At 42.2% G+C, this 27,779-nt stretch overlaps 1 protein-coding gene and 1 long non-coding RNA gene across 2 annotated transcripts in view; one reads left to right on the top strand and one right to left on the bottom strand.

The window, feature by feature from the left end:
* Positions 1-27,779, bottom strand: part of ADAMTS9 (ADAM metallopeptidase with thrombospondin type 1 motif 9) — a 167,702-nt gene that overhangs the window by 119,015 nt on the left and 20,908 nt on the right. The window contains exons 4-9 of the mRNA XM_072128981.1: positions 10,897-11,174; positions 6,842-6,925; positions 6,621-6,745; positions 4,333-4,373; positions 3,721-3,826; positions 1,638-1,778 (exon numbers count right to left, since the gene is read on the bottom strand). Coding sequence (XP_071985082.1) covers positions 1,638-1,778; positions 3,721-3,826; positions 4,333-4,373; positions 6,621-6,745; positions 6,842-6,925; positions 10,897-11,174 — 775 coding nt within the window. The remainder of the gene's footprint in view (positions 1-1,637; positions 1,779-3,720; positions 3,827-4,332; positions 4,374-6,620; positions 6,746-6,841; positions 6,926-10,896; positions 11,175-27,779) is intronic.
* Positions 6,649-11,545, top strand: LOC140105087 (uncharacterized). The gene is made up of 3 exons (XR_011850495.1): positions 6,649-7,442; positions 9,766-9,871; positions 11,285-11,545. It is a non-coding gene; the product is annotated as an uncharacterized lncRNA (long non-coding RNA).

The following is a 27,779-nucleotide window of genomic DNA, read 5'->3' as shown; positions in this document are numbered from 1 at the left end:
ACGCTAAGAGACTTTGTGGGAGTCCACCTTAGAATGTGAGGCATCGGTGCCACTCAATGTCTCCACCGCGGACTGCAGTCCCTCCGAGTGTCGCCCGAGACAAATAAATGTGCCGTATTAAAACAATCTGCTAGCAGGAAAATGGCAGGTTCTGACATCCGAACAATCCGCAACGAGCTATAGCGCAGGATCTTAAATCTGGTTTGATGTACTGTGTATACCTAGCTGACAGGAATTCAAGGGTTAGCCATCCATGAAGGGAAGAAACAGCGCAAAATGCCAGAAACTTTGATATGACAAAATACTTTGCAATATGCACAAATAAAGGTTTCACGTATTTCCGCGCCTTTGACAGAACGGCGGGTATTTGAAGTGCGTTTAAGCTTTGTGAGGGGACATATTTCCTTTAAACTCCTCAAGGTGACACAAGTTTTAACAATGCTTCCCTGGCGGAATCTCTGAAAAAAAGAAGATTCTTCAAAGCTTTAAGTTTTTTTTTTTTCTCGAAGACATTTTTAGTTGGGAAAAAAAGATTTCATTACCATTTAAAAGAGAAAATAAAATAGAGAAAATATTGTCATTTTTTGGGGGGAATGGAGAGAGGATTCATTAAAAAAGTAGATGAGGAATGAAGAAAAGTGACTCTTATCCATTATGTCCAGACAAAGACTTGAAACTTGGTTTGGATCCACCATCTGGTATTCCACGCAAACCCTTAATGATAGCTATCGATTTGACTTTTTGACAGAACAGCCCCATCTTCTGGACCCAATGGGTTCCCCTCATGTCACTCTCCTATCAAAGTGTATTTAGGTTTCCCTTTACCTGGGCAAAGGTTCATTTTGCTGAACTAACCCTAGTTTTCTCTACATAGAACCCAACTGCTTCGGCAATGCCCTACCTGCCCCACTACATCATTGTCAGCTCCCCCATGGGCTGCCAGCTCTTTCTTCTACCCCATTGCCACACACAGCCCCCCTGTATATTCATTTTCCAGCCATCCATATAAAAACTTTAAGATAAGGAGAGGGTCAATGTCGGACTAAGTTTCTTTTGGCCCACCATATAAAAGTTCTCTCTGGCCGGCCAGTCCCATACCGGAAGGGATGGATATCCAATGTAACCAAATCCCCTCCCCCCACTTGATAACTCCACTATCTTTTCAGGGTTTTGGCACATCAGAGACAGCCCCTTTTACAACGCGGCACACATGGTGATCAGTTGACCACCAGAATCGGAGATACTCCTACAAAGTGGGTCTCCAGTTTGGATCAGAGACTCCCTATGCATCCACTCATACCAAAGTAGAGTGTCAGAAAAAGTCTTGTGTGAAAAGGTGAAGACCAGGGCACCGTGATAGATACAAAGGTGCACTGTCTTTGATGTTACGTCACAGTTAGTAAAATTTTGTTGGTTATGAGAGAACATTCAGTCTATATGAATTGCCATACCACTAAATCCCAACCACATCTAAATCTTTGACCTTCATAATGACCAGCATTGAGTCCAAGGTGAAACCTTGCTTTGGCCGCTAAGGCCCTTGAAGTAAAAGGAATATCTACTTGAATCTCATATTAATATTCTAGAAGTCTACACATTCCAATAGATACAGAATATGTAAGAAATGTGTTACTTACTCTAGGAACTGTGTGATATACTTCCTGCTACACTTGGACCACATCCAGGGGTTGGTGTTAAAGCTGAGAGTTGGAGCCATGACATTTTGCTTTCCGCCCTCCTCTTTACACTTATTACTGTCATCGTGTGGCATATTGAATCTGAGGAAACATGAGATGAGTCAGTCACCAATCTGTAAGATATATGCAAGGAGAATCTGGGGCAGATTGTCTATGACACAAGGAGCATTTCGCCTTAAAGGGAGCCACGTTTTCACATATACAGCTAATAACAGGTTCCCATGGAGCCCTATTAACTTACTGACACCTTGATTTTAGCTTAAAATTGTTTCCCTTACTCCTTATCTCCATAAATCAACTTATATTAGCAGGCCCCTCCCATCTACTCTTCCCCATGCTCCATGCCTCTTCTCAACATTCAGCAATTAATGTCGTGTGACCAGGATGATATCATCTAAGGTCCTTTACCCAGTTATATTTGAAAAGTGTACTCCATGTATGTATTTGATCACATGAAATCACAGCATGCCTCCATGAACTTCTACTCCTTCCTATCCTCCATGGAGGCTGCTGTGATTTCATGTGATCAGATACATACATGAGGTAGACATTGCAAATGTAACTGGGTAAAGGACCTTAGATGACATCACCCTGATCGCATGACATTAAGTGCCCAATTCAATGTTTTATACAGCAGTATTTCCCAGCAGTGAGACCTGTCAGTCATGAACAAGAAGGCAGAGCATTGCAATGCAGGATTCACTTAGTTTAATTGGACTCACATCAGGTAATTTGCATATAAGTTTACAAACTGATTTTTTTTAACATTGCAACCATGGAAAGGAACAATTTAGGGATAAGGGCAATGCTTTGCAATTATAGTATTTAGTGAAGTAGAGGACCAGTCACCATCTTCATAAACTTTTACATCATTCCTAAACAATGTCATGATTTTCATATCTGACAGTAGAGAGCTCAATTAGCAAATTAAATATGGAAACTACTCTGAAACTATGCTAATTAGGCTCTCTACTGTAAATTGGGTGGGATGGTGTGGAGCAGACAGTCTGGTATCACCCATTCTGAGAGTTGAAAAACAATAAGGGGACTAAAGTGGTAGAAATAGTCAATAATTAACACATCTCATGCATATCATTTGCATTAGCAGATGTGATCTGTCAGGAACAGGAAGTTACTTTTATCGGCATGTGATAGGCCATTTACTTATTACTTCCTGTAATTGCAGAACAAAGGAGGAGCATAGAGAATCTAACATTGTGCCTGACACTATTAATTGGGGAACTTTATCAGACAATGATATATGGGCACCTCAGCTTTCAGTATCTTAGAAGTTTTATTGTCGAAATAATACTAATAGCTAGGTGGCAGAACCAATAGGGAAAAATGCCTGCTGGGTTAACAATGCAGAAAATCCAAAGAAGGGATGGATGGAAAAACACTCAACTTTTCGATGTTAGATATTGGATTTTAGATGGCACAGTATTACAAGATTTTGGAGTTCAGATAGATAGATATTAGATAAATAGATAGATTAGATATATAGATAGATATATAGATATGAGATAGATACGTAGAGAGATGATGGATATATAGATGATGTGTAGATAATGAGATGGACAGATAGATAGATAGATAGATAAATATGAGATAGATAGATTGATAGATATGAGATAGATAGATATGATATACATAGATAGATAGATAGACAGATAGATAGATAGATAGATAGATAGATAGATAGATAGATATGAGATAGATAGATAGATATGATATACATAGATAGATCGATAGATAGATAGATCGATAGATAGATAGATAGATATGATATACATAGATAGATCGATAGATAGATCGATAGATAGATAGATAGATAGATAGATATGAGATAGATAGATAGATATGATATACATAGATAGATCGATAGATAGATCGATAGATAGATAGATAGATAGATAGATGTGTAGATAATGAGATGGATAAATAGAGCAATATGAAATGGATATATAGATAGATAATGGAGAATGGTTTACTTCAAAGACAAATGTATTTACATGAAACGTACACATGTCCAAGCTCATGTGCTATCGTGAACGCTGTGCTGAGCCCGTTGTCTTCACTAATGGAGCAGCTCCGGTATGGATCGCACACTGTGCCCAGCTCAGCCAGACCTGTCAACAGTAAAGATACACCAAGCAGATTATTTAATTGATAGATTATATGGTATACTCAGAAGTGCACATTAAAGCTCCAAGACCCCAAATTCCCTATGTGTACAATCAGAACATTGGGGATTGCCTTCTTAGGCTGGAACAAGGAAAATTTACTGGGTTTGTGAAAATTCGGACAATCCTAACACATTTGAGACTGGTTAGATGTATGGGGCAAAGGCACTCTTAGCCTTGAGGGCCCAGATTTGGTGGTAAACTCTTCCCCTTCTATAGTTATTTGCCTGGACCATTGTTATTAAGGAACTAGATATATGTCCTAACTCAGCAGCTTTACTGTACGGGCTGCTGTGGGTATGGTTGCACTCAGTCCAAAAAGCATAAAGCAAGTCATATTCCTACCATATACTGTAGGTAATGTTTGGAGTACACTTTTTGGTCCCTAATGTTTCAAGTTATGCTTAGAACCCTCCAAACTTACAAAAAAAAATGTATTCCAAAAATCTTACCTAATGTATCACATTTCTCTTGGGCTCTACATATATCCTGTCTGAAAAGGAACAAACAACATGTTAGAAAAAAACAATGATCAAACTGCTGCAAAAAGTCGTAAAAGTGGAGACGTTTCCCATGGCAACCATCAACTCCCATTGCAATTTTGATGAATCTCTCCCCTACAGATCTTTCGATTCCATCCATTTTATACAATATTACATCAGCTTCTTTTTTTTCCATCTGCGGGAGCGCGGGACATACATTATTTCCACACACAAGACTTTTCCATATATTAAATCTTAATTCATAAAGCAGTTTGCAGCTACTTCAATCTCCAAGACCTCAGCTGCGGGATTAGTGGGTTGACGTAAGTCTCGCTAAATGAAATATCTGCTGCGGGTGACAGTGTGTTAAACTAATCGTTCACCTCATTTATCACATTTTACATCCACACCTGTGAAAAGTCAGGAAAACAGCGAAGCAGCCGAGAGACTGTTATATTCTAAGTCCTGTAAATTCCTGTCAGATCAATTATAACCCAGTAGTTGGTAGAAAATCATTTGAGGCCTTGTAGTACCATCTGAGCCTGAGGCCTAAGGCAGAGCCATGTACATGGAACCCATAAATGTCTTTGGCCTGTATTATCGGGCCTGAACAAGGCCTTTGGGGGAGTATGAGTGGTAATGAAGCAATTCATGACAGGAAAAATTTTAAATATATGCCCCTTTATAAAAGTTATAGTATAGGGACAATACTAGGTCCATAATACAACCATATTTATGGGCCCTAAAGGATATTTTCCTTGTAGTACCATCTGAGCCTGAGGCCTAAGGCAAAGCCATGTACATGGAACCCATAAACATCTTTGGCCTGTATTATCGGGCCTGAACAAGGCCTTTGGGGGAGTATGGGTGGTAATGAAGCAATTCATGACAGGAAAAATTTTAAATATATGCCCCTTTATAAAAGTTATAGTATAGGGACAATATTAGGTTATTTTCCTTGTAGTACCATCTGAGCCTGAGGCCTGAGGCAGAGCCATGTACATGGAACCCATAAACATCTTTGGCCTGTATTATCGGGCCTGAACAAGGCCTTTGGGGGAGTATGGGTGGTAATGAAGCAATTCATGACAGGAAAAAATTTTAAGATATGCCCCTTTATAAAAGTTATAGCATAGGGACAATATTAGGTCCATAATACAACCATATTTATGGGCCCTAAAGGATATTTTCCTTGTAGTACCATCTGAGCCTGAGGCCTAAGGCAAAGCCATGTACATGGAACCCATAAACATCTTTGGCCTGTATTATCGGGCCTGAACAAGGCCTTTGGGGGAGTATGGGTGGTAATGAAGCAATTCATGACAGGAAAAATTTTAAATATATGCCCCTTTATAAAAGTTATAGTATAGGGACAATATTAGGTTATTTTCCTTGTAGTACCATCTGAGCCTGAGGCCTAGGTAAAGCCATGTACATGGAACCCATAAACATCTTTGGCCTGTATTATCGGGCCTGAACAAGGCCTTTGGGGGAGTATGGGTGGTAATGAAGCAATTCATGACAGGAAAAATTTTAAATATATGCCCCTTTATAAAAGTTATAGTATAGGGACAATATTAGGTCCATAATACAACCATATTTATGGGCCCTAAAGGATATTTTCCTAATACAGTGACAGTAGAAAGGGATGAAGGTGAAAGGTAAATGTTAATTCAAAATGGCTACCATTAACAATCATTTTTTAAAAGACCTGACTGGTAAATCTACCTAGTTCCAATGGAATACACCTCACATTGGTGCTTGACTAGGTGCCTGGTAGATTTGTGTGGTGTATTCTTTGAGCCTGTATGGTCGCAATATTTGTTGTCACTCAAGTTTACTGGGAATAGTTAACACAAGAGGCAGATTATAGAAACAAAAATTTAAATACAGGCAGTCCCCGGTTTACGTACAAGATAGGGTCCATAGGTTTGTTCTTAAGTTGAATTTGTATGTAAGTCGAAACTGTATATTTTATAATTGCAGATCCAGACAAAAAATTTTTTTTTGCCCCAGTGACAATTGGAGTTTCAAAATTTTTTAGCAATAAAGCTTCATTACAGACACCTTACAGCTGACCGTTGCAGCCTGGGACTAAAGTTAAGCTTCCAGAGAGCTTCACCAGAGGTCACAGTGTGCAGAGGGGTCTGCCTTTAACTAGGGGTCGTCTGTAAGTTGGGTCTCCTCCTGACTCAATCACATATTATCCCATATAGAAGTGGGATTGTCGACCAAACAGGGGAGCGGTTCCACCTTACCTTGTTATTAGCACCGCCGTATCATGATGTGAATGATGGTTGTCATCTTGGTTGTTCTGGGTCTGCTGCCATATGCAAAAATTTTTTAGGGTTGTCTGTGCATTATAAGAAATAGATGGACCCTCCTGGAGAAAATAAACAAAAACATAACTATACAACCCATATGTTCATTCTGCAAATCTTGTATTACAAAAAATAAGGATGTTACAAAAATACCATACCTTCTCATCGAGGACCACGGCTAATTTTACTATGGCAATATTGATTAGGTTCCCGATACTTGGATCCTTATAAATGGAAGCTACCTGTGGGAAATGTAAACATTATTTGGTCTGGTCCATATGACAGCATATAAAATGCTGTAGTGATTCAGTAAGATGAAAAGTTACAACAACAACAACCGGCAACGTTCCCTCAGACGCACAGCTACATGACAGAGCTGAAGGTGCTGGATCCAATCGTTATACACAGAAGAATCTTTGGTAGATCTGCCTTAATAACTTTTGAACCCCAGTAGTTACCTGAGATCTAATTGTGGAAATCCATTTCTGAGAAAATTCAGTCTCCTTTGACCTGACACCTTCCCTTAAAGGTGTGATTACACAGCTTTCTGGGGACAATAACTAACACTGGCTACAGAGAGCACAGTACACAGCAGTGTGAGGAAACACCTTCAGTTTACTTGGAGAAGCTACTATCCCTGAAATGTAAATGCATTTCTGCATCCAAATTATTGCTAATAGTAACAACATCAGCCGGTCCGGTCAGGAACTCGAAGAGGAGCTCCGGGAAGTAGAGGACGCCGGGGGTCAGCACCAGAGGGTGAGTACTAGCTTTATTTTTTTAAGTGGGAACTCTGCTGGGCATTATATTTATGGGGGGCACTCTGCTGGGCATTATATTTATAGGGGCACTGCTGGATTCTATATTTATAGGGGCACTGCTGGGCATTATATTTATGGTGGGACTCTGCTGGGCATTATATTAATGGGGGCACTGCAGGGCATTATATTTATGGGGGCATTCTGCTGGGCATTATATTTATGGGGGCACTCTGCTGGGCATTATATTTATAGGGGCACTGCTGGATTCTATATTTATAGGGGCACTGCTGGGCATTATATTTATGGTGGGACTCTGCTGGGCATTATATTAATGGGGGCACTGGAGGGCATTATATTTATGGGGGCATTCTGCTGGGCATAATATTTATGGGGGCACTCTGCTGGGCATTATATTTATAGGGGCACTGCTGGATTCTATATTTATAGGGGCACTGCTGGGCATTATATTTATGGTGGGACTCTGCTGGGCATTATATTGATGGGGGCACTGCAGGGCATTATATTAATGGGGGCACTCTGCTGGGCATTATATTTATGGGGGCACTCTGCTGGGCATTATATTTATGGGGGCACTCTGCTGGGCATTATATTTATTGGGACACTCTACTGGGCATTATATTAATGGGTGGGGTCTGCTGGGCATTTTATTTATGGGGGATCACTGCTGGGAATTATATTTATGGGGGCACTCTGCTGGGAATTATATTTATGGAGGCACTCTGCTGGGCATTATATTAATGGGTGGGGTCTGCTGGGCATTATATTAATGGGTGGGGTCTGCTGGGCATTATATTAATGGGGGAACTCTGCTGGTCATCATATTTTTGGGGCACTGCTGGACATTATATTTTATTAATTGGAGGGCCTGCTGTGGACATTGTTATTGATGAGGGGAGACTACTGGACATTTTAGAGAGTAGCGGCTACATTTCCCACCCTAGGCTTATACTCGAGTTAATATGTTTTCTTAGCTTTCGTTGTAAAAACAGCTTGGTTTATGTTTGGATAAGCTTATACTTCAGTATATACATTATTATCATTATTATAGATCTATATATCACCGTCCTGAGGCTACTTACAACACACATAAAGGTGTGATTACACAGCTTTCCAGGGACAATACCTAACATCAGCTGCAGAGAGCACAGAGCACAGCAGTGTGAGGAAACACCTTCAGTGACGAAGCGACAATCCTGAAATGTAAATGCATTTCTGCTTCTACATTTTTGCTTATACTAACAACACTCACACTGAGGTATAATGACACTTCTCGGCAGGGACAATACATGACACAATGGTAAATAACGCTGACAATGGATTTTTGGCTGGAAGTAACATAAGAGCTGGGGCACTGACCCATAACTGTGCATATGGGAAGCACAATATTTAGGATTAGAAATTACATTGCTTCCTTTGGTTAAAAACAATTGGAATTGATGTAAATGAATTTGCTGATTTTAAGGAAACTGGGTTCTGTGCTCTGAATGACTTGTCGTCTGTGCTGCGGGAATATTTATGGAGGAATAAAATGTGGATGGGTCTCGGTTATGTGCAGAGTATGTAATGCTGTTAAATAGCGTAAAAAACATCTGTGACATTGTCATTTCATGGCGGATTAAGCACTTTTGCTACAGTACCCAACAAACTATCTGGGGAGCAGGAGCCTCATGCGACTTCCCATTGAGGAATCGCTAATAACATCAGGGGGCTGGAAAGTATCCCGCAGTGATTGGCTCCATAGGTGGATATAATGCTCCAGGACATCAAGGGTGAAGTCTACCATGGGTAAGTCATGCATAAAGGTTTAAAGGAAACCTAATATCTCGGATCTACCTATTAGGTTCATCTACTAAATGTCATTGGATCCCTTTTTACGGCTAATCCTTCAGTGCCTGATACGTTTTTAAATCTTGTATTGCCCTAATATGCAAATTAGTGAAAGAGGCTACTGAGGCGTGGAGTAGCCAGAACTGAGGTTACTCCACTCCCCAGTAGCCTCTTTAGATCCTCCTACCCTGAGATCTTCAGCGCTGCGCGCACTCGTCCGCGTCCTGCGTGGACTATGTATGCAAAGTCGGCAGATGCACATACTCAGCTCCAAAGTCGGAGCTACTGCGCATGTGGAGCTAATGCCTGAAGCTCCGGGCTGCTAATTATGCACGCTCTAGCACCTCCCTCTCCACTGCTGGGAGAGGGAGGTGATTTCACGCAAAGGTGGCGAGGGCATGCATAATAAGCAGCCCGGAGTGCCGGCATATTGTCCTGCACTTCGGGCTGCTAATTATAAGTTTCATTTATAGGTGATCGCTGTGTGAGAAAGCACTAGGAAGCGCGAAACGGTTTGTCGCCAGGCTCCCCTCCATCCCTGTACCATGCACCTATAATAAAGGACTCTTGCACGTTATGGTGAGTGCCGCTCTTCTTTTCTTCATTTCATGTTTACATGGACTATCCTGTTGATAGCTGAGCACCACCCATGTTGTCCGGCTACTGGGGCACCGTACCTTAGGGACGCACTATCCGAAGGCATACGACTACTGGCGCTCTATTGGAACTGGATTGTGCCCAGCATTTTCTTTGGTTGAGTACTTAGGTGATCGCGGTGTGTCAAGCTTAGCAAAGACCAGCACCGGGATCAAGATGAAGAGGAGCATAGGTAGGTATTTTCAGTCTATTTGGGTTTGTCTATAATGGTAAAAGGAAATCTACCATCAAAATCCATCCTGATAAACCAGGGACACTTACTCAAAGATCCAGGCATTGTAACTGTAGTCATCTTTTAATATTTGTTATCCGTGGCCTCCTTCCTTCTAAAATCAACTTTTAAAATTATGTTAATGAGCCAAAAGGTTCCAGAGCACCTCCATGCTGTAGCTTCACATGCCGTTTACACTGTCTCTCTGTGAAGTTGCAGGAGGTAGGGGCTCAGGTAACACCCCCTAGAGCCCTTCTGTCTCATTAGTATAATCAGAAAAGGTTGATTTTAAAAGGAAGGAGGCCATGGATAACAAATATAAGAAGATTATCACAGTCACAGTGCCTGGATCTATGAGTGAGTGTCCCCTGCTTTATCATGATGAATTTTGATGGTAGATTTCCTTTAATATGTAAAAGGTTTTGATGTAAAACTCCCACCAAAGCAATGACAACTGACCTTTAGGGCACTTTGGATGGCAATGGGGGTACTGATTCTACTTAAGAAGCCTCTAGGGTTGCCAATATGGTCTGGCTGACTTTGAACCCATGTCCATGACCCACTGCAGATAACCAACATGGCTGCCATCATAGCTGCACCTTCCCCAACTTTCTGAATAGCATATATTGCTCATGATTTTGCATAGAACCATATTTAAAGATGACTTTGCCATAGCATGGGGAACCTGAGTCAGGTTTCTTGTCACCCAAAAAACAGATAAAAGATAGAAACTTACTATAGACATCAGTGTAAGAACATAATGCTGGAGGTTAGCACCGTGATATTCGACCATCTTGTTGTCAGCTACCACCATCACTTCCACATAGCGCGGGTAGGACAAAAAGCGCTTTGTTCTTTTGTGCGTGCGCGTCCCATTGATCTTATCAGTGTTATTGTATGAGGGATCCTGGTTTGTTAGCAGCCCCCTCTTTAGGTTTTCTACATCTGAGAACATGCCGTCCTGTTCCCGGGGACTTCCCCTCTTCTTCTGTCGGGTTGGATTCGATTTTTGACCTGTAGTGGAAAAAAAAAATTACAAAAATGTAAACAACAAAAAGTCATAATAATGGTATTACGAGTCACTATCGACAATGCGATGAAGCACAACTTGTTTTATTTCCTAGTAACCGTCACCTCTTAATACAATGCGGATTACCCAACCTGGCACGACGTTCCAAGCCCCCGGGGCACCGAAAAAGTTTCCTGGCTGCTAAAACTACAAGCGATATGAGGTTTACTCACGAGTACAATAAAATAGCTGATGCCTCAGGCAATAACTGAAATGGTGGCACACATATCACTCAGATACGCCGATGGGTAGAACAACAAATATTAGCACTGCACTCATCAACTGGAGCTTGGCTAGGAGTCATCAGTTTTGCTTGGGAGCATGTACTTGCTATTTATTATTGAAATAAAGGGGACGGACATCAAATGTTATTATATTTTTTAAGGCTTTAGATACCTGTACCTAACACTGGAAAGGTCACACTGTCTAGGAGGGTTGTCTTTCTCCAAAATTGGCTCCTCGTTATTAGGATTGTGACAATGGTAAGGTGGAGTAGGCAGAAGTCTATGGCACAACTATGTTACTCTACTGAAACTCCAGAATACTTTTTATTTGTGCACAATACAAAAGCACTTTCTGCCTTAGGTCCTATGTACAGGGGCACTAGGGACTAGGACCTATACCTGTGGGCTTTAGCACCATATGTAAATTTACTGAAAGGCTAGGCCACTTTACATAAGAAACACATGTTTCTCTCTATGAGGATACACCTGGGTTCTGGGACTGAATATGAGGATACACTTTGGTCCTGGGACGGTATATGAGGATACACCTGGGTTCTGCCAATGGATATGAGGATACACCTGGGTCCTGGCACTGGATATGAGGAAACACCTGGGTCCTGGAACTGTATATGAGGATACTATTGGGTCCTGAGACTGTATATGAGGATACACCTGGGTTCTGGCACTGGATATGAGGATACAGCTAGGTCCTGGCACTGGATAGGAGGATACACTTGGGTCCTGGAACTGTATATGAGAATACACCTGGGTTCTGGCATTGTATATGAGGATACACTTGGGTCCTGGGACTGTATATGAGGATACTTTTGAGTCCTGAGACTGTATATGAGGATACACCTGGGTTCTGACACTGTATATGAGGATACACTTGGGTCCTGTGACTGTATATGAGAATATACCAGGGTCCTTGCACTGGATAGGAGGATACACTTGGGTCCTGGGACTGTATATGAGGAAACACCTGGGTCCTGGGACTGTATATGAGAATACTTTTGGGTCCTGGACTGCATATGAGGTTACTTTTGGGTCCTGGCACTGGATATGAGGATACACCTGGGTCCTGTCACTTTATATGAGGATACACTTGGGTCCTGGCACTGGATATGAGGATACACCTGGGACCTGGCACTGGATATGAGAATATACCTGGGTTCTGCCACTGGATTAGAGTATACACTTGGGTTCTGCCTCTGAATATGAGGATACACCTGGGTCCTGTCACTGTATATGGGGATACACCTGGGACCTGGCACTGGATATGAGCATACACTTGGGTTCTGGCACTGGATATGAGGATACAATTGGATCCTGGCACTGGATATGAGGATACAATTGGATCCTGGCACTGGATATGAGAATATACCTGGGTTCTGCCACTGGATTAGAGTATACACTTGGGTTCTGCCTCTGAATATGAGGATACACCTGGGTCCTGGCACTGTATATGAGGATACACCTGGCATAAGAACTTAATAAATAAGAGCTTAAGAAAGGTCCTCCAGCCTGGCATGAACTGGTTAATGTTACTGAAGAAATCCTCCCTTCCAGCATTGGGACAACCTGAAAAAGTGTATCCACTTCTGAAAAAACTTCCGCAAAAAAGCAAAAATCTGATTAAAGGTTACATATAAATATAGTCAATTACAATTCCATACGGATGAGGAAGGAAGAAATTATTCCCTTTTCCTATGACCTAATTGCCTGGAAAATAAACACTGCGCCGTAGCTACCGCGCTCCGGATAACAATAGAAAATACCGGAGAAAAAATACTTTCTAGTCAAATAAAATGTAGTAAAAACAAGTCCTATCTGATGCCTTAGGGAGAAAAAAAAAATTAAATATTTTGGCCTTTATTTAATAATATTTTTAATAACTGTGTCTCTTATGATATATCTGTAGTTTTCTTTCTCCCCATCTTGTGTCGCTCCTCTATTATTTCTCCTAGAATAAATTATTTTCCCTAAACAGAGGGCGTGTCTAAAACTGTCAGCACTGATTGGACAGTGTCAGACTGTGCAGGGACATAACCTACGATTGGTATATATATATCACAGAGTACACACCTCCTGTAATCAGGGGATCGGGGTGATCATCTGTTGTTGCTGAACAGCGGCCACTACAGGGCAAAAGCGGTATAACATGTCCCTCATTCATATAAAATGTATTGCAGTGTAAAAACTGGGGTCCTCCAGATCATTAGGTCCACACCCTAATTGGATGGGTTCCTCTTCTACTGTACCTAGACATGAGTTGTCCTAATAAAACCATCCCTTTAAGCAATTCCGTGATACGCTACTATTGGTTTGCCAAATGTAAACTTCCCCTTTAAAACAATCCCATCATTGTGAAACTTTCGAAAATGAAAGTTAAGGAACCTGGATCTACAAACTTTGTGAATGTGCCCTTTATTCCCTGAACAAATATACATTATGGGAGAGATTTTGGAGCTCGGGGGTACATACATCTAACCGTGCATGATTCCACTGACGCCGTGACGCGCAGCCCCCGGCTTATCAATAACGTATGTCTCTCCCATATTCAACAAATGTTTTGGGGTTTTCAACATGTTTTTGATATTAATTTCTATCTCTACCAAAACATATTTTCTTACCAGGAAGGAAAACTGTCTGTTTCTTTGCAGCAACAGCGCCACATATTTTCACAGGTTGGGCCTGGTATTGCGGTGCTATTCACATCATTGAAACTAAGCTGTAATACCAGATACAACCCATGGACAGGGGTGGCGCTGTTTCTAGGAGAAAGTAATCATGTACAGCATCTTTGACATCAGTATATCACTAGTTTATTAAAGGGGTTCTCTGATATTATGTAAAGGGGAATTTGACAGGGAGTGTTACAGAAGATGTCACACTTATTCCTTATGCACAGGATCGCTGGGGGTCTGACTATTAGGACCATGGGTGTAACCTGGGGAGTTTTAATGGGCACTAGTGGTAAAGGGAGCCCATACAAAGAGACCGGACTACAGATTATACATTAAAGTGGTTGGTCACGGTACATATTTAGCATTTGGGACCCCCAGAGATCACATGAACAAGGTCCCTGAGCATCCAATCTAAAGGTAGTAGTGGTCCACATGCATATACCACATGCTGCTATGAGAGAGCTCTGTTAAATCATTGGTCACTTCATGTCATGTGACCAGGGTAATGTAATATAAGGTCATGTTACATTTACACAGTCTACCCCAAGTATCTGGTTACATGAAATCACAGCATGTGATTCAGATCCTTCATGGAGGCTGCTGCGATTTCATGTGATCAGATAGATACATGGGGTAGACATTGCAAATGTAACTGGGTAAAGAATCTTAGATGGCTTAACCTGGTCACCTTACATCCTGAGGCATAGAATATGGGAAGGTGTAGATGGGAGGAGCCAGCCAGGCAGGACACGCCCCCTCTGATTCCAGATAATATAAGTTAAAGATGATATATGGGAATGTAAGGGAAATAATTTTTAGCGAAGAGAAAGGTGTCAGTTAATTAATAGGGCTCTATGGGAACCTGTCACTAGCTGAATGTGAAAATGTGATGACAGGTTCCCTTTAAGTGGATTCAGAGCGGATCTGTGCACTGGGGGAACCCAAGACATTGTAGCCCCTGAATGCTTTTATACCATTGCAACATTCAAAGACTGGATTTGGATTGCTCAGTTTTTGTGATTGGTGGGTGTGCCAACAGCAGTACAAACTCATCCCCTATCATGTGGCTAGAGCCACATCAGTACCAACCAAAATTGAGTCTTCCGAAAAAATTTGGCAAAGCTTCAGTGAAACGAATCTTGAATTCATTCCTTCATCTCTACTGACCACAAATTATTATTGATTGCCTGCGCTTTGGATAGACCATCAATAGTTGATTGGGGCCCTGTGATGTTTTACCATGAAATATCTTTTCTTAGAATTCTGTGTTGTATCATTTCTCTGTTATTTCACCTGGAAATGGGTGAATAAATTGATAATTAGTCAACGCCGCCTCCCTCACCAGTAGCACCTGTTCCAACGCACTCCATAATACCCAACCAGTACAGACTGTAAAGCGACAACCCTCCTAACATGCGGAAGAGTAGGGGATCAACAGAGGCTAAAACAGAAACCGTTTGGAGAGCCCCATTGTCTTTTATGCCCCCTGATTTCTGACAATCGCTAATATTTAGACCACATAAGGGGTTAATTTTCTGCACATGGGGCCACATTTATCACTCGTTTTTTCTGTTGTTTTTGCGCCTTTTCATTCAGGCGCACAGTTTTTGCGCCATTTTTGCGATTAAACGCCAAACTAGCCGCGCAGCACAAATAACCAGCTTTCCCTCATCTATCTTACCAATCCAGGGGCCACATTTATCACTTTTGTGCGCCTAAGTGTAGTAGTTGCGCCTAAATTCTGGCGCACTGTTTTGCCAGAATTATCACAAGCTACAACCATCTGTGATAAGTATATTTTCTGCCTCTTATTAATCACTTTACTTTAACACAGTTTAGGCGCAGTTTAGGCGCAATGTTAGATTCGGGCAGTTACATGTGATCCTGCTACAAGCTCCTCTCTGCTTCTCCCACAGCCCAGAATGGAGATAACACTCACAGCAGCACCCAGGTGTGTAACACCCTGCACCCAGTGACCTCCTCAGCAGCACCCAGGTGTGTGACACCCTGCACCCAGTGACCTCCTCAGCAGGGGCTTCTCCTGGAGGGGATCCCCCATTGCTGGTCTCCTGTTGCACCCCTGTAATTCTGCACAATATCCCCCTCAGACACTGTTCAGAACTACATGGGGGACACTTGTATGTAGTATCTGCAAACTTCTGCAAGCTTCTGCAAACTTGTGCAAAGTTCTCTTCTCTCTTGCTTTGAGCTCAGCGTTTTGCAGAATATTTTGTAAATAGAAGTGATGAACTGTAAATAGAGTCTGCAGCTCCTGTCTGCAATGTATCTAATGTATCTATTATATGTTCCAGTGTCTGGCTGAGCTTTGCTGCTAGAAATGAGCTCTACTGCAAAGGGCCTAGGGCCACATTTATCACTCGTTTTTTCTGTTGTTTTTGCGCGTTTTCATTCAGGCGCATCGTTTTTGCGCCATTTTTGCGATTAAACGCCAAACTAGCCGCGCAGCAGAAATAACCAGCTTTCCCTCATCTATCTTACCAATCCAGATGTTTTGCTGCGCCTAATGATATTCATCACCTGCAACGTGTTCATTTAGGCGCAAAAACGGGCGCAAAAACACTCCAGCCCGAAGGTGGCGTTATCTGAGAAGAAAGCACTGAGCCCCTTTGCAGAAGAGCTCATTTCTAGCAGCAGAGCTCAGCCAGACACTAGAAGAGATAATAGATACATTAGATACACTGCAGACAGGAGCTGCAGACTCTATTTACAGTTCATCACCTTCTATTTACAAAACATTCTGCAAAACGCTGAGCTCACAGCAAGAGCAAGAGAAGTTTGCAGAAGCTTGCAGAAGTTTGCAGATACGACATACAAGTGTCCCCCATGTAATTCTGCACAGTGCCTGAGGGGGATATTGTGCAGAATTACAGGGGTGCAGCAGGAGACCAGCACTGGGGGATCCCCTCCAGGAGAAGCCCCTTCTGAGGAGGTCACTGGGTGCAGGGTGTCACACACCTGGGTGCTGCTGTGAGTGTTATCTTCATTCTGGGCTGTGGGAAAAGCAGAGAGGAGCTTGTAGCAGGATCACATGTAAGTGCCCGAATTGCGCCTAAACTGTGTTAAAGTAAAGTGATTAATAAGAGGCAGAAAATATACTTATCACAGATGGTTGTAGCTTGTGGCAAAACAGTGCGCCAGAATTTAGGCGCAACTACTACACTTAGGCGCACAGAAGTGATAAATGTGGCCCATGGATACACAAAAGGACGCAGAAGTCACAATGTCTGAATATCTGCCGCCAGATTTCTGAAACCTTTTGCGTGTTCGGTGTTACGTGTAGAAGGTCCCATTTGTGTAATCCCCAGTGACCTTTTGTCTCCTCCACGCTATTTTTAGGCAGCTTTTCATTCTCTATTAATTACGATCTGCTACCATTTCCTCTGCGCTAATTCTGGCTCCTTTTTTTTTTTACTCTCTTTCAGTCATAACGTTCTCACTGGAATTTAGGCTTCTTAAAAGAGAAACTTAGGAAAGTTAGGACGAGGGTACACGGGAGCCGGCGAGGATGACATTAGGGAAATGATTCACGTCATGTGCAGTGACATCAGCCAGAGAAATGTGTCGTATGGGAAGAGGGACGTGGACTGATATAGAAGCTAAGATAACAACTGTAATTAGAGTAAAAGACAGAAGAGAGATAGAGAGACATGATATAGATAGATAGATGATAGATATATAATTGATAGATATGATACAGATGATAGATTTGACTTGATATAGATACGTATAGTAGGAAACAGTAATATATATATATATATATATATATATATATATATATATATATCATACTATAGATAGATAGATATGAGATAGATAGATAGATAGATAGATATGAGATAGATAGATAGATAGATAGATAGATATGATATAGACAGAAGAAAGCTAGATAAAGTAGATGAGACATTGTGAGACGTGTAGATTTGGGCTGTATTATGTCACTATCCTCAAATAGACTGATCCTGTTCCATTTTTATCTCCCTCTGTCAGAGCTGTACACAGACACGTCTATAATTATTATAACCATCAGCAAAATCAAGTGACCACATAAAGTGACATGTGACCGCGCCAAGCCGCCAAGTTAAAAAGTTACTCATTGTACAACAATATCTGGAATAAGCCCTTTAACCCGCTACCTGAGAAGCGTAAAGAGAGAGTCCATCCATGTGCAATGTGCAGAGCCGCAGGGTGTGAAAGGGTTAATCCTTAACTCCAGTGACTCCTATTAATATTGGTGTTATACAGAGGAAAGTGTAACAACCCCATGCCCATGCCTTCTCCTATGCTCTGTATACTGTGACTTATCACCTATATAGGAGTAAAACATATTGGGCCACATTTATCACTTTTGTGCGCCCAAGTGTAGTAGTTGCGCCTAAATTCTGGCGCACTGTTTTGCCAGAATTATCACAAGCTACAACCATCTGTGATAAGTTAATTTTCTGCCTCTTATTAATCACTTTACTTTAAAACAGTTTAGGCGCAATGTTAGATTCGGGCACTTACATGTGATCCTGCTACAAGCTCCTCTCTGCTTCTCCCACAGCCCAGAATGAAGATAACACTCACAGCAGCACCCAGGTGTGTGGCACCCTGCACCCAGTGACCTCCTCAGCAGTGGCTTCTCCTGGAGGGGATCCCCCAGTGCTGGTCTCCTGCTGCACCCCTGTAATTCTGCACAATATCCCCCTCAGACACACTGGTGATACTGTGCAGAATTACATGGGGGACACTTGTCTGTACTATCTGCAACATTCTGCAAAGTTCCCAGCTTTTGCTTTGAGCTCAGGATTTTGCAGAATGTTTTGTAAATAGAAGGTGATGAACTGTAAATAGAGTCTGCAGCTCCTGTCTGTAGTGTATCTCATTTCTGTATTATCTGTACTAATGTCTGTAGTGCAGTGATGACGAACCTTTCAACTTTCATCGTTCAGCCTGCTAAGGACACCAACGCAGTTGAAAGGAGGAGGGAAAATTCTCCTATCATTGTAGGAAGATTCAGTAGGAAGATTCTTTTGAGTCCTGCCTGGTGAACTTCATGCTGAGGTGATGGCCTGGGTGTCCACAGAGAGGGCTCCGAGTGCCGCCTCTGGCACCAGTGCCAGAGGTTCGCCACCACTGCTGTAGTGTGTATATTATCCGTTCTAGTGTCTGCAGTGTATGTAGTGTGTATATTATCTGTACTAGTGTCTGCAGTGTATGTAGTTGTGTATTATCTGTTCTAGTGTCTGGCTGAGCTCTGCTGCTAGAAATGAGCTGTCCTGCAAAGGGGCTCAGTGTCACTTCTCAGATAACGCCACCTTCGGGCTGGAGTGTTTTTGCGCCCGTTTTTGTGCCTAAATGAAAAAGTTGCAAGTGATGAATATCAGTAGGCGCAGCAAAACATCTGGATTGGTAAGATAGATGAGGGAAAGCTGCTTATTTTTGCTGCGCGGCTAGTTTGGCATTTAATGGCAAAAATGGCGCAAAAACAGTGCGCCAGTATGAAAAGGTGCAAAAATAACAGGAAAAAACAAGTGATACATGTGGCCCATTGTTGATTATTCAGGCCTATTTATCTAGACATGGAGGCAATTTTTAGATCAGAAATTGTCAAAATTGACCACTAAATTTGTTGCTTGTTGTATATTTTGCTGCCTGACCACATCTGGTGATAGACAGAGCATATACTGTAAGGTAAAACATACTTTGGCTAGGATAGGAACTATCATACCTCAGGGTCAGAATCAGGGGTCACAGTCAGGTGTCATACTTCAAGGTCAAACTCAGGATTCATATTCAAAGGTCAGAATCAGGTATCACTCCAAGGTCATATGCAGGAGTCAGTCAAGGGGCAGAGTCAGGCATCAAACTCCGAAGTCAAAATAAGGACTTAGAGTTAAGGGTCAGGTGTCATACTCCAAGATCAGAGCCAAGGGTCAGAGTCTAGTATTATAATCTAAGGTCATATTCATGAGTCAGGGTCAAAGGTCAGTGTCAGGAATCACACTACAAAGTCAGATTCAGGAGTCAACCAAAAGGTTGAGAGTCAATCGTTATACTCTAAGGTCAGATTCCGGAGTCAGTATCAGGAGTTACCATCAGTCGGCATACTCGGAGGTTAGATTCAGGAGTCAGTGTCAAGGGTTAGAGTCAGGTATCACACTACAAGGTCAGATGCAAAAGTCAACCAAAAAGTTAAGAGTCAATCTTTATACTCAATTGTCAGAATCAGGAGTTACAGTCAGGTGACAAACTCAGGGGATAGATTCAGGAGTCAGTGTCAAGGGTTAGAGGTAGATATCACACTCTAAGTTGATATTCAGAAACCAGAAACATGGGTCAGTGTCAAAGTCAGATATCAACCTCCAAGGTCAGATTCAGGAGCCAGAGTCAAAGGTTAGAGTCAGATATCACACTCCAAGGTCAGATTCAGGAGCCAGAGTCAAAGGTTAGAGTCAGATATCACACTCCAAGGTCAGATTCAGGAGCCAGAGTCAAAGTTTAGGGTCAGGTATCACACTCCAAGGTCAGATTCAGGAGCCAGAGTCAAAGTTTAGGGTCAGGTATCACACTCCAAGGTCAGATTCAGGAGCCAGAGTCAAAGTTTAGGGTCAGGTATCACACTACAAGATGAGTCAGAGTTAACTGTCAAAATCAGATGTCACACTCCAACGTCAGGTATCATTTAGGAGCCAGAGACACATGTTATTCAGGACAGATTCCAGAGGTCAAACAAGTGTACGGTGTATCGTCTTTGTACAGGGTCTTCATTTTGGTACCTTTGAATGCTCGGTCATATGATGCAGGTCCTAAGGTCCATCTACTCCCCAAACACCCCTTAAACATCTAGGACAAATCCAGCACACATTATTCCACTAAAGTGTCAAGAATATACCATAACAGAGAGAAAAACTTACAGTAACAGATATTTGCTATAAGAATGAAGTGAGAGAATTCTTAGGTGGAGTCTTCCAAGGAGAAAGATGTCTCCAGCCGAGAGCTGATCCTGTCTTTCAATATGTTATTAACAAGAAGATTTGTCAGAACGTTCTCCTCCCTCCTAATGTGCAACATATGGGGAATGCACTATATATATATACTGACTAAGAAAGGACATTGGATCATCCATTAGGTTCCTAATGGGATTTTCTATTAAGGATGTTTTATTGATATAATATTATATTCATGTAAACTTCACATCCAGATGTAAGAACTTGACACATTTATAGGAATAGGACCCTGGTGTACTAAGACCAAGTTCAGTAGAGAGTTCACAAAATGAAACTAAAGACCACAGTGATGTCACAGAACAGTGATAATACACACAGTGATGTCACAGAACAGTGATAATACACACAGTGATGTCACAGTACAGGGATGATACACACAGTGATGTCACAGTACAGGGATGATACACAAAGTGATGTCGCAGTACAGAGATAATACACACAGTGATGTCACAGTACAGGGATAATACACACAGTGATGTCACAGTACAGGGATAATACACACAGTGATGTCGCAGTACTGGGATACTAAACACAGTGATGTCACAGTACATGGATAATACACGCAGTGATGTCACAGTAAACGGATAATACACACAGTGATGTCCCAGCACAGGGATAATACACACAGTGATGTCACATTACAGGGATAATACACACAGTGATGTCGCAGTACTGGGATACTAAACACAGTGATGTCACAGTACATGGATAATACACGCAGTGATGTCACAGTACACGGATAATACACACAGTGATGTCACAGCACAGGGATAATACACACAGTGATGTCACAGTACAGGGATAATACACACAGTGATGTCACAGCACAGGGATAATACACACAGTGATGTCACAGCACAGGGATAATACACACAGTGATGTCACAGTACAGGAATACTACACACAGTGATGTCACAGTACACGGATAATACACACAGTGATTTCACAGCACAGGGATAATACACACAGTGATGTCACCGTACAGGGATAATACACACAGTGATGTCACAGTACAGGGATAATACACACAGTGATGTCACAGTACAGAGATAATACACCCAGTGATGTCACAGTACAGGATAATACACACAGCGATGTCACAGTACAGGAATACTACACACAGTGATGTCACAGTACAAGGATAATACACACAGTGATGTCACAGCACATGGATAATACACACAGCGATGTCACAGTACAGGTATAATACACACAGTGATGTCACAGTACATTGATAATACACACAGTGATGTCACAGTACAGGGATAATACACACAGTGATGTCACAGTACAGAGATAATACACACAGTGATGTCACAGTACAGAGATAATACACCCAGTGATGTCACAGTACAGGATAATACACACAGCGATGTCACAGTACAGGAATACTACACACAGTGATGTCACAGTACAAGGATAATACACAGAGTGATGTCACAGTACAGGGATAATACACACAGTGATGTCACAGTACAGGGATAATACACACAGTAATGTCACAGTACAGGGATAATACACACAGTGATGTCACAGTACAGGAATAATACACACAGTGATGTCACAGTACAGGGATAATACACACAGTGATGTCATAGTACAGGGATAATACACACAGTGATGTCACAGTACAGAGATAATACACACAGTGATGTCACAGTACAGGATAATACACACAGTGATGTCACAGTACAGAGATAATACACACAGTGATGTCACAGTACAGATATAATACACACAGTGATGTCACAGTACAGAGATAATACACACAGTGATGTCACAGTACAGGGATAATACACACAGTGATGTCACAGTACAGAGATAATACACACAGTGATGTCACAGTACAGGGATAATACACACAGTGATGTCACAGTACAGGGATAATACACACAGTGATGTCACAGTACAGGATAATAAGTTAAGTGATGTCACAGGACAGGGGTAATACACACAGTGATGTCACAGTACAGAGATAATACACACAGTGATGTCACAGTACAGGGATAATACACACAGTGATGTCACAGTACAGGGATAATACACATAGTGATGTCACAGTACAGGGATAATACACACAGTGATGTCACAGTACAGGGATAATACACACAGTGATGTCACAGCACAGCGATAATACACACAGTGATGTCACAGCACAGCGATAATACACATAGTGATGTCACAGTACAGGGATAATACACACAATGATGTCAGAGTACAAGAATACAATACACAGTGATGTCACAGTACAGGAATACAATACACAGTGATGTCACAGTACAGGAATACAATACACAGTGATGTCACAGTACAGAGAAAAAAACACGCATTACAAGTTCCCCTGACATAACCCCTGTTAGCTTTATGGACCTGGCACACCCCTTTAATTGCTGGACCATTTAGCAGTAGCTGTGCCAACTATCCTGGTGTCCTCTTTCCACTAAGTCACTGATCTCTCATTTTGACTTTATTATATTCCTATCATTTACGCTAAGGGAGACATTACCCTATATATAAACCTTATAACAGTGATCAGAGGTGACAGTCGTCTAAATTTATCCCGGAAACAGTAACACATCCTGTATCTCTGCAGAACATTCGTCTCATGGACATTATCATGAGGACAAAGAAAGCAGCGGGATAAGATAAAACATACAAAAAACTAGAATAAAAAATAGCAGCATATAAATAAATATTGGTGCCCGTTGCCTAAAAGCTTCTCAATCTGGAGTTTCCCTGTTTACTTCCATGCATTGTTCCAGGGCCTATGATAGACAACACAGTCACCCGGGACAGAAATAGCCGCAACGTGGAGGGACCGAGATAAATATCATCAGGATCATAGAGCGCGGCAGAGGGATTCTATGGAGCCGATACAAAATAGTATTATGTCACTTATTTATAAAAATGGTCTAATATATGAAATAGTTACATGTGACCACGAGGAACGTAAAAACAAAGCAAGGGCCACAATGAAGAATTTGATTGACTGCAATTTTTTCATTCACACTGGGGCTCATTTACCAAGGGTTTACTAAGGGCTCCGCAGCCGCACTTTCGTTGGGTTTCCCATATGTTTCCATTTTGCGCCGAATTCCGCCTGGATTTTTGCGCAAGTGATCGGATTTCGTAGCATTCGCGCCGGCTTTCACGCGACAGAAATCGGAGGGGGTGGGGGGGGTGTGTGGCCGTCAGACAACCTGACGGATTCGGAAAAACCGCAGAATTTTAAAAATGTGTCGCAAGCACTCATATGCACCGGTAAGAAGCAGGTGAACTCCGGCGGACCTCGGCGTAGCAGCAACACATGCGGGATATCGGGCGTACGACCTTAGTCAATCCGGCAGAACCCGAATCCACGTCAGATAACGCGCCACAGGATCGCGACAGGACCGGGTGAGTAAATGAGCCCCACTATGTTGGGCACAGATGAAGAAGCACTAGAGATTTTGGGTCCATAACTTCAACAAGTGATTACATTGATAAATTATTATATTATTTTGAATTTTTGTGAAAATGTGGGTGTGAAGAATATAAAACCAACTCCCTTTTAGGAGCTTTGTGACATCTGACGCTTCTATCCAGTATGTAAGACAAGGTTCTGGTGCCATTGAAGACATTAAACCACCAGCATGTCCTTACTCACTGGCGATTGACTGTTCTACTCCTACCTCGTCCAAATCTAAGACCTAAATACTAGTGGATGGAAGGTAGGGACATACTGAAGTGTTTGCACAGTATGAATCACTTTATTATACCTTCCCACCATCCCAGATCCAGCAAGACAGTCCCGGATTTCCGGTATGCCATTCTGTCCCATTGATTGCAGCGGGCATGGCCGTAAGTATAAAAATGTTGCATATCTCATGTCCATCTTATATCATGAGAAAAGATAAGGAACACTTTATTACTCTCTTATTCAGACAAGTCCAGAGTTCACCACTGGCCTCTATATCCTGTTCTTTTTAACGCATGGGAAATTGCCTCTCAAGGGCCACCAAGGCTGGATTATACGTTGGGTATCTAGGGCGTGAGCTCGGGGCCACCACCATTGAGCAGGAGGATGGGGTTTCCATCTGCTACGTGTATTTTGAAGTTCTGTAGCAGCGTAGGTTCACATGAAGATGTTGTGCAGAAGCTGAGTTCTATTTGATGAGGTTCGTTTTTCCATAAATTGTAACTTTTATTTAGTATCAGTTTAAGGGCAGTTCTGTTATCTGGGATCTCTGGAGAAGAATTATTACTTCCAGGAACCAAAACTTATGGTACTTAACAATTGTGGTAAAGGCTCCCACCAGTTTGCTCCCAGGGTCCTCCACCACCGTTAATCCGGCCATGATGGCCACATGTGGTCATGTCAGAAAGAGTCACACGTGGGCATGACGCTAAAATTAATTATTAAAGTATCACCATATCTGCATCTGAGGACACCATTTCCTAAGTTCAGAGTCTCTCTAACCAATCAAAGGCGAACAGAAACAACTTGGACTGTGGCTCCTCCCCCTAGGAGCCTCTTATTGACATCATAGACTCTTAATATGGAACACACTTGCAATAAAAAAACTTTTAAATAGCTTCCATTAAAATTTCACCTAAAAGCGAAAACACAGATTACAGAAGCCGCGCTCCTTCCATCACACTGTGGAGTGGCGCTTTTTATAACGCACTTATCGACTTCATTATCGTGTCATGAAACAACTCCATGGAAAAAAAAACCGAGATTCACTGCAGCCGAGAGCTAATTGTACATAAAATCTGTGAAAGTAGCTGAAGTCTTGTAGGCGGAGCTCATCTTTCCATGTATATATGGGCCTATGTGAGTGTTTCATGATCATGATCCCGTTTCATCGTCTCTAGTAAAGCTGTGCTCCGATGAGTTGGAACAAATAGCTATAAATTTTTTGGCCTCTCATTTTCCTGTCATTGTCTTGGCTGCGTTATGTTTAGTTATCCAACATTGTTATTAGAGTTTATATCAAGGGTTTCCTAGTTAGTAGAGGGAAGAATCTCGCAGTTCAATAATGGTGGGAAGCAGGGACTGGTCTCATTGGGGGGAGGGGAAGTCGAGAGTCAAGTAGTCTGGACCACACTGAGGTTTCTAAGGCTGTTTCCATATTAATCCGGCACAGTCCTCTCTATGATTGGTGGAGGGCAGTAACAGGAAGTGGAACATGAAGAGCGGGTGCTTAGCTTCCTGTCACATTAAGCGCGGGTGGAGCCAAAGTGAGAGGGAGGAGTAAATATCTCGGCTTTGTACCAAGAATGAGGAGTAATGGAGCTTCTAATAAGTCAAAATAGGAGCCCGGCACATTCAAAATGCCATAGAAGGTATTGACGAAAAATATCTTCCTTTATTCAAGGTCTTCAGTAATTAGGGGCGGAACGATTTCAATTGTAAGGTGTGCAACCACGACCAGGCCCGCAGGGAGAGGGGGCCCATGGCTTTCACAGTTATGTATCTGCAACTTCTACCTGCAGACAGCTGCAGACCACCTGAAGCAGCGCACAAGCCAGATGCATGCTCCTGGCTTGTGCACTCCTTCTGCTGACAATATGCAAGCCCCCTAGTGGAAAGTGTGGAAGGGGCCCCAGGAGAGCTGCTGGATCCCCTCTGCACTTGTTATACACTCCATGTTTTGCAGTATCAGCCCCGGCAGCTGGAAGATGCATAACATTAGGAGGCACGAGGACCTTGGTGATTTTGCTACCTCTACACCGTCAGGTTATATCACATACCAAGGCACATGGTAGCCGGGCCCCTATTTTGCTTCCAGGCCCAAGAGCCAAAGAGGCACACAGCAATAAAATTGCAACATTTTTGGGACTGCTCAAAATTTTGTCTCCCTGGATTTAACATACCTAAAAAAACAATAAGACGCATGATATTATATGTAAAAAGACTTCTGTATATTTGGATTCTACACCGGGACAATTTCTAAAGGCGGAATTCACAGGAGCCCATGTGCTTCCCCCGTTCCGCCTCATTACCTGTGATGCAGGTAAGGGCTCGGGTGATGGTAATCTTGTTCCATTCATGCTTTTGTATAAAACCACAATAAAGATCTTCAAAGATCCTTGTTTCTCGTTTAATTAACTCCTTCCGAGCATTTCCTGCACTCACCCTCAGATTCCATGGCCGGTCTACTAAAATCTACATATGGGGGATACAGAATGATGCAGAATAGAAATCATGTATACAGTATGGATAACACTTTGCCTTCAGTATTGGCTGCATTTTGCAAGTTCTGTTCCATCCAATTCATTAAATGCACTGCTACTTGCTTTTCCCCCCATACTTTACACTGCAGTTTTGATTGCTCAGATGCTGGGGCCCCCTGACACTGTGGGCCCCACAGCAGATGCTATGGCTGCTGCCCCTGAAGTTACACCCCTGGGAACCTGCCATATCCTGTTATACATTTGGGGTTTAGGGTCCCAGACATTATTAGTTTACTTCTGCTGGAAGTTAGAGAAATCTGCTGGAGATGTGCTGAGGGTCTACTGTTGTGAATCTACTTGCTCTGGACACAGAGGTCAGAGGTCACATGCAGAGGATAACCTGATAGGTGAGCACATACCTCTTAACATTTGCACACACATGGAGCAGTACAAGCGTGAACCTGTCACCA

This window comes from Engystomops pustulosus, chromosome 10 (assembly GCF_040894005.1).
Source record: "Engystomops pustulosus chromosome 10, aEngPut4.maternal, whole genome shotgun sequence".
NCBI lineage: Eukaryota > Metazoa > Chordata > Amphibia > Anura > Leptodactylidae > Engystomops > Engystomops pustulosus.
This window is presented reverse-complemented; position numbering and strand designations above follow the sequence as displayed.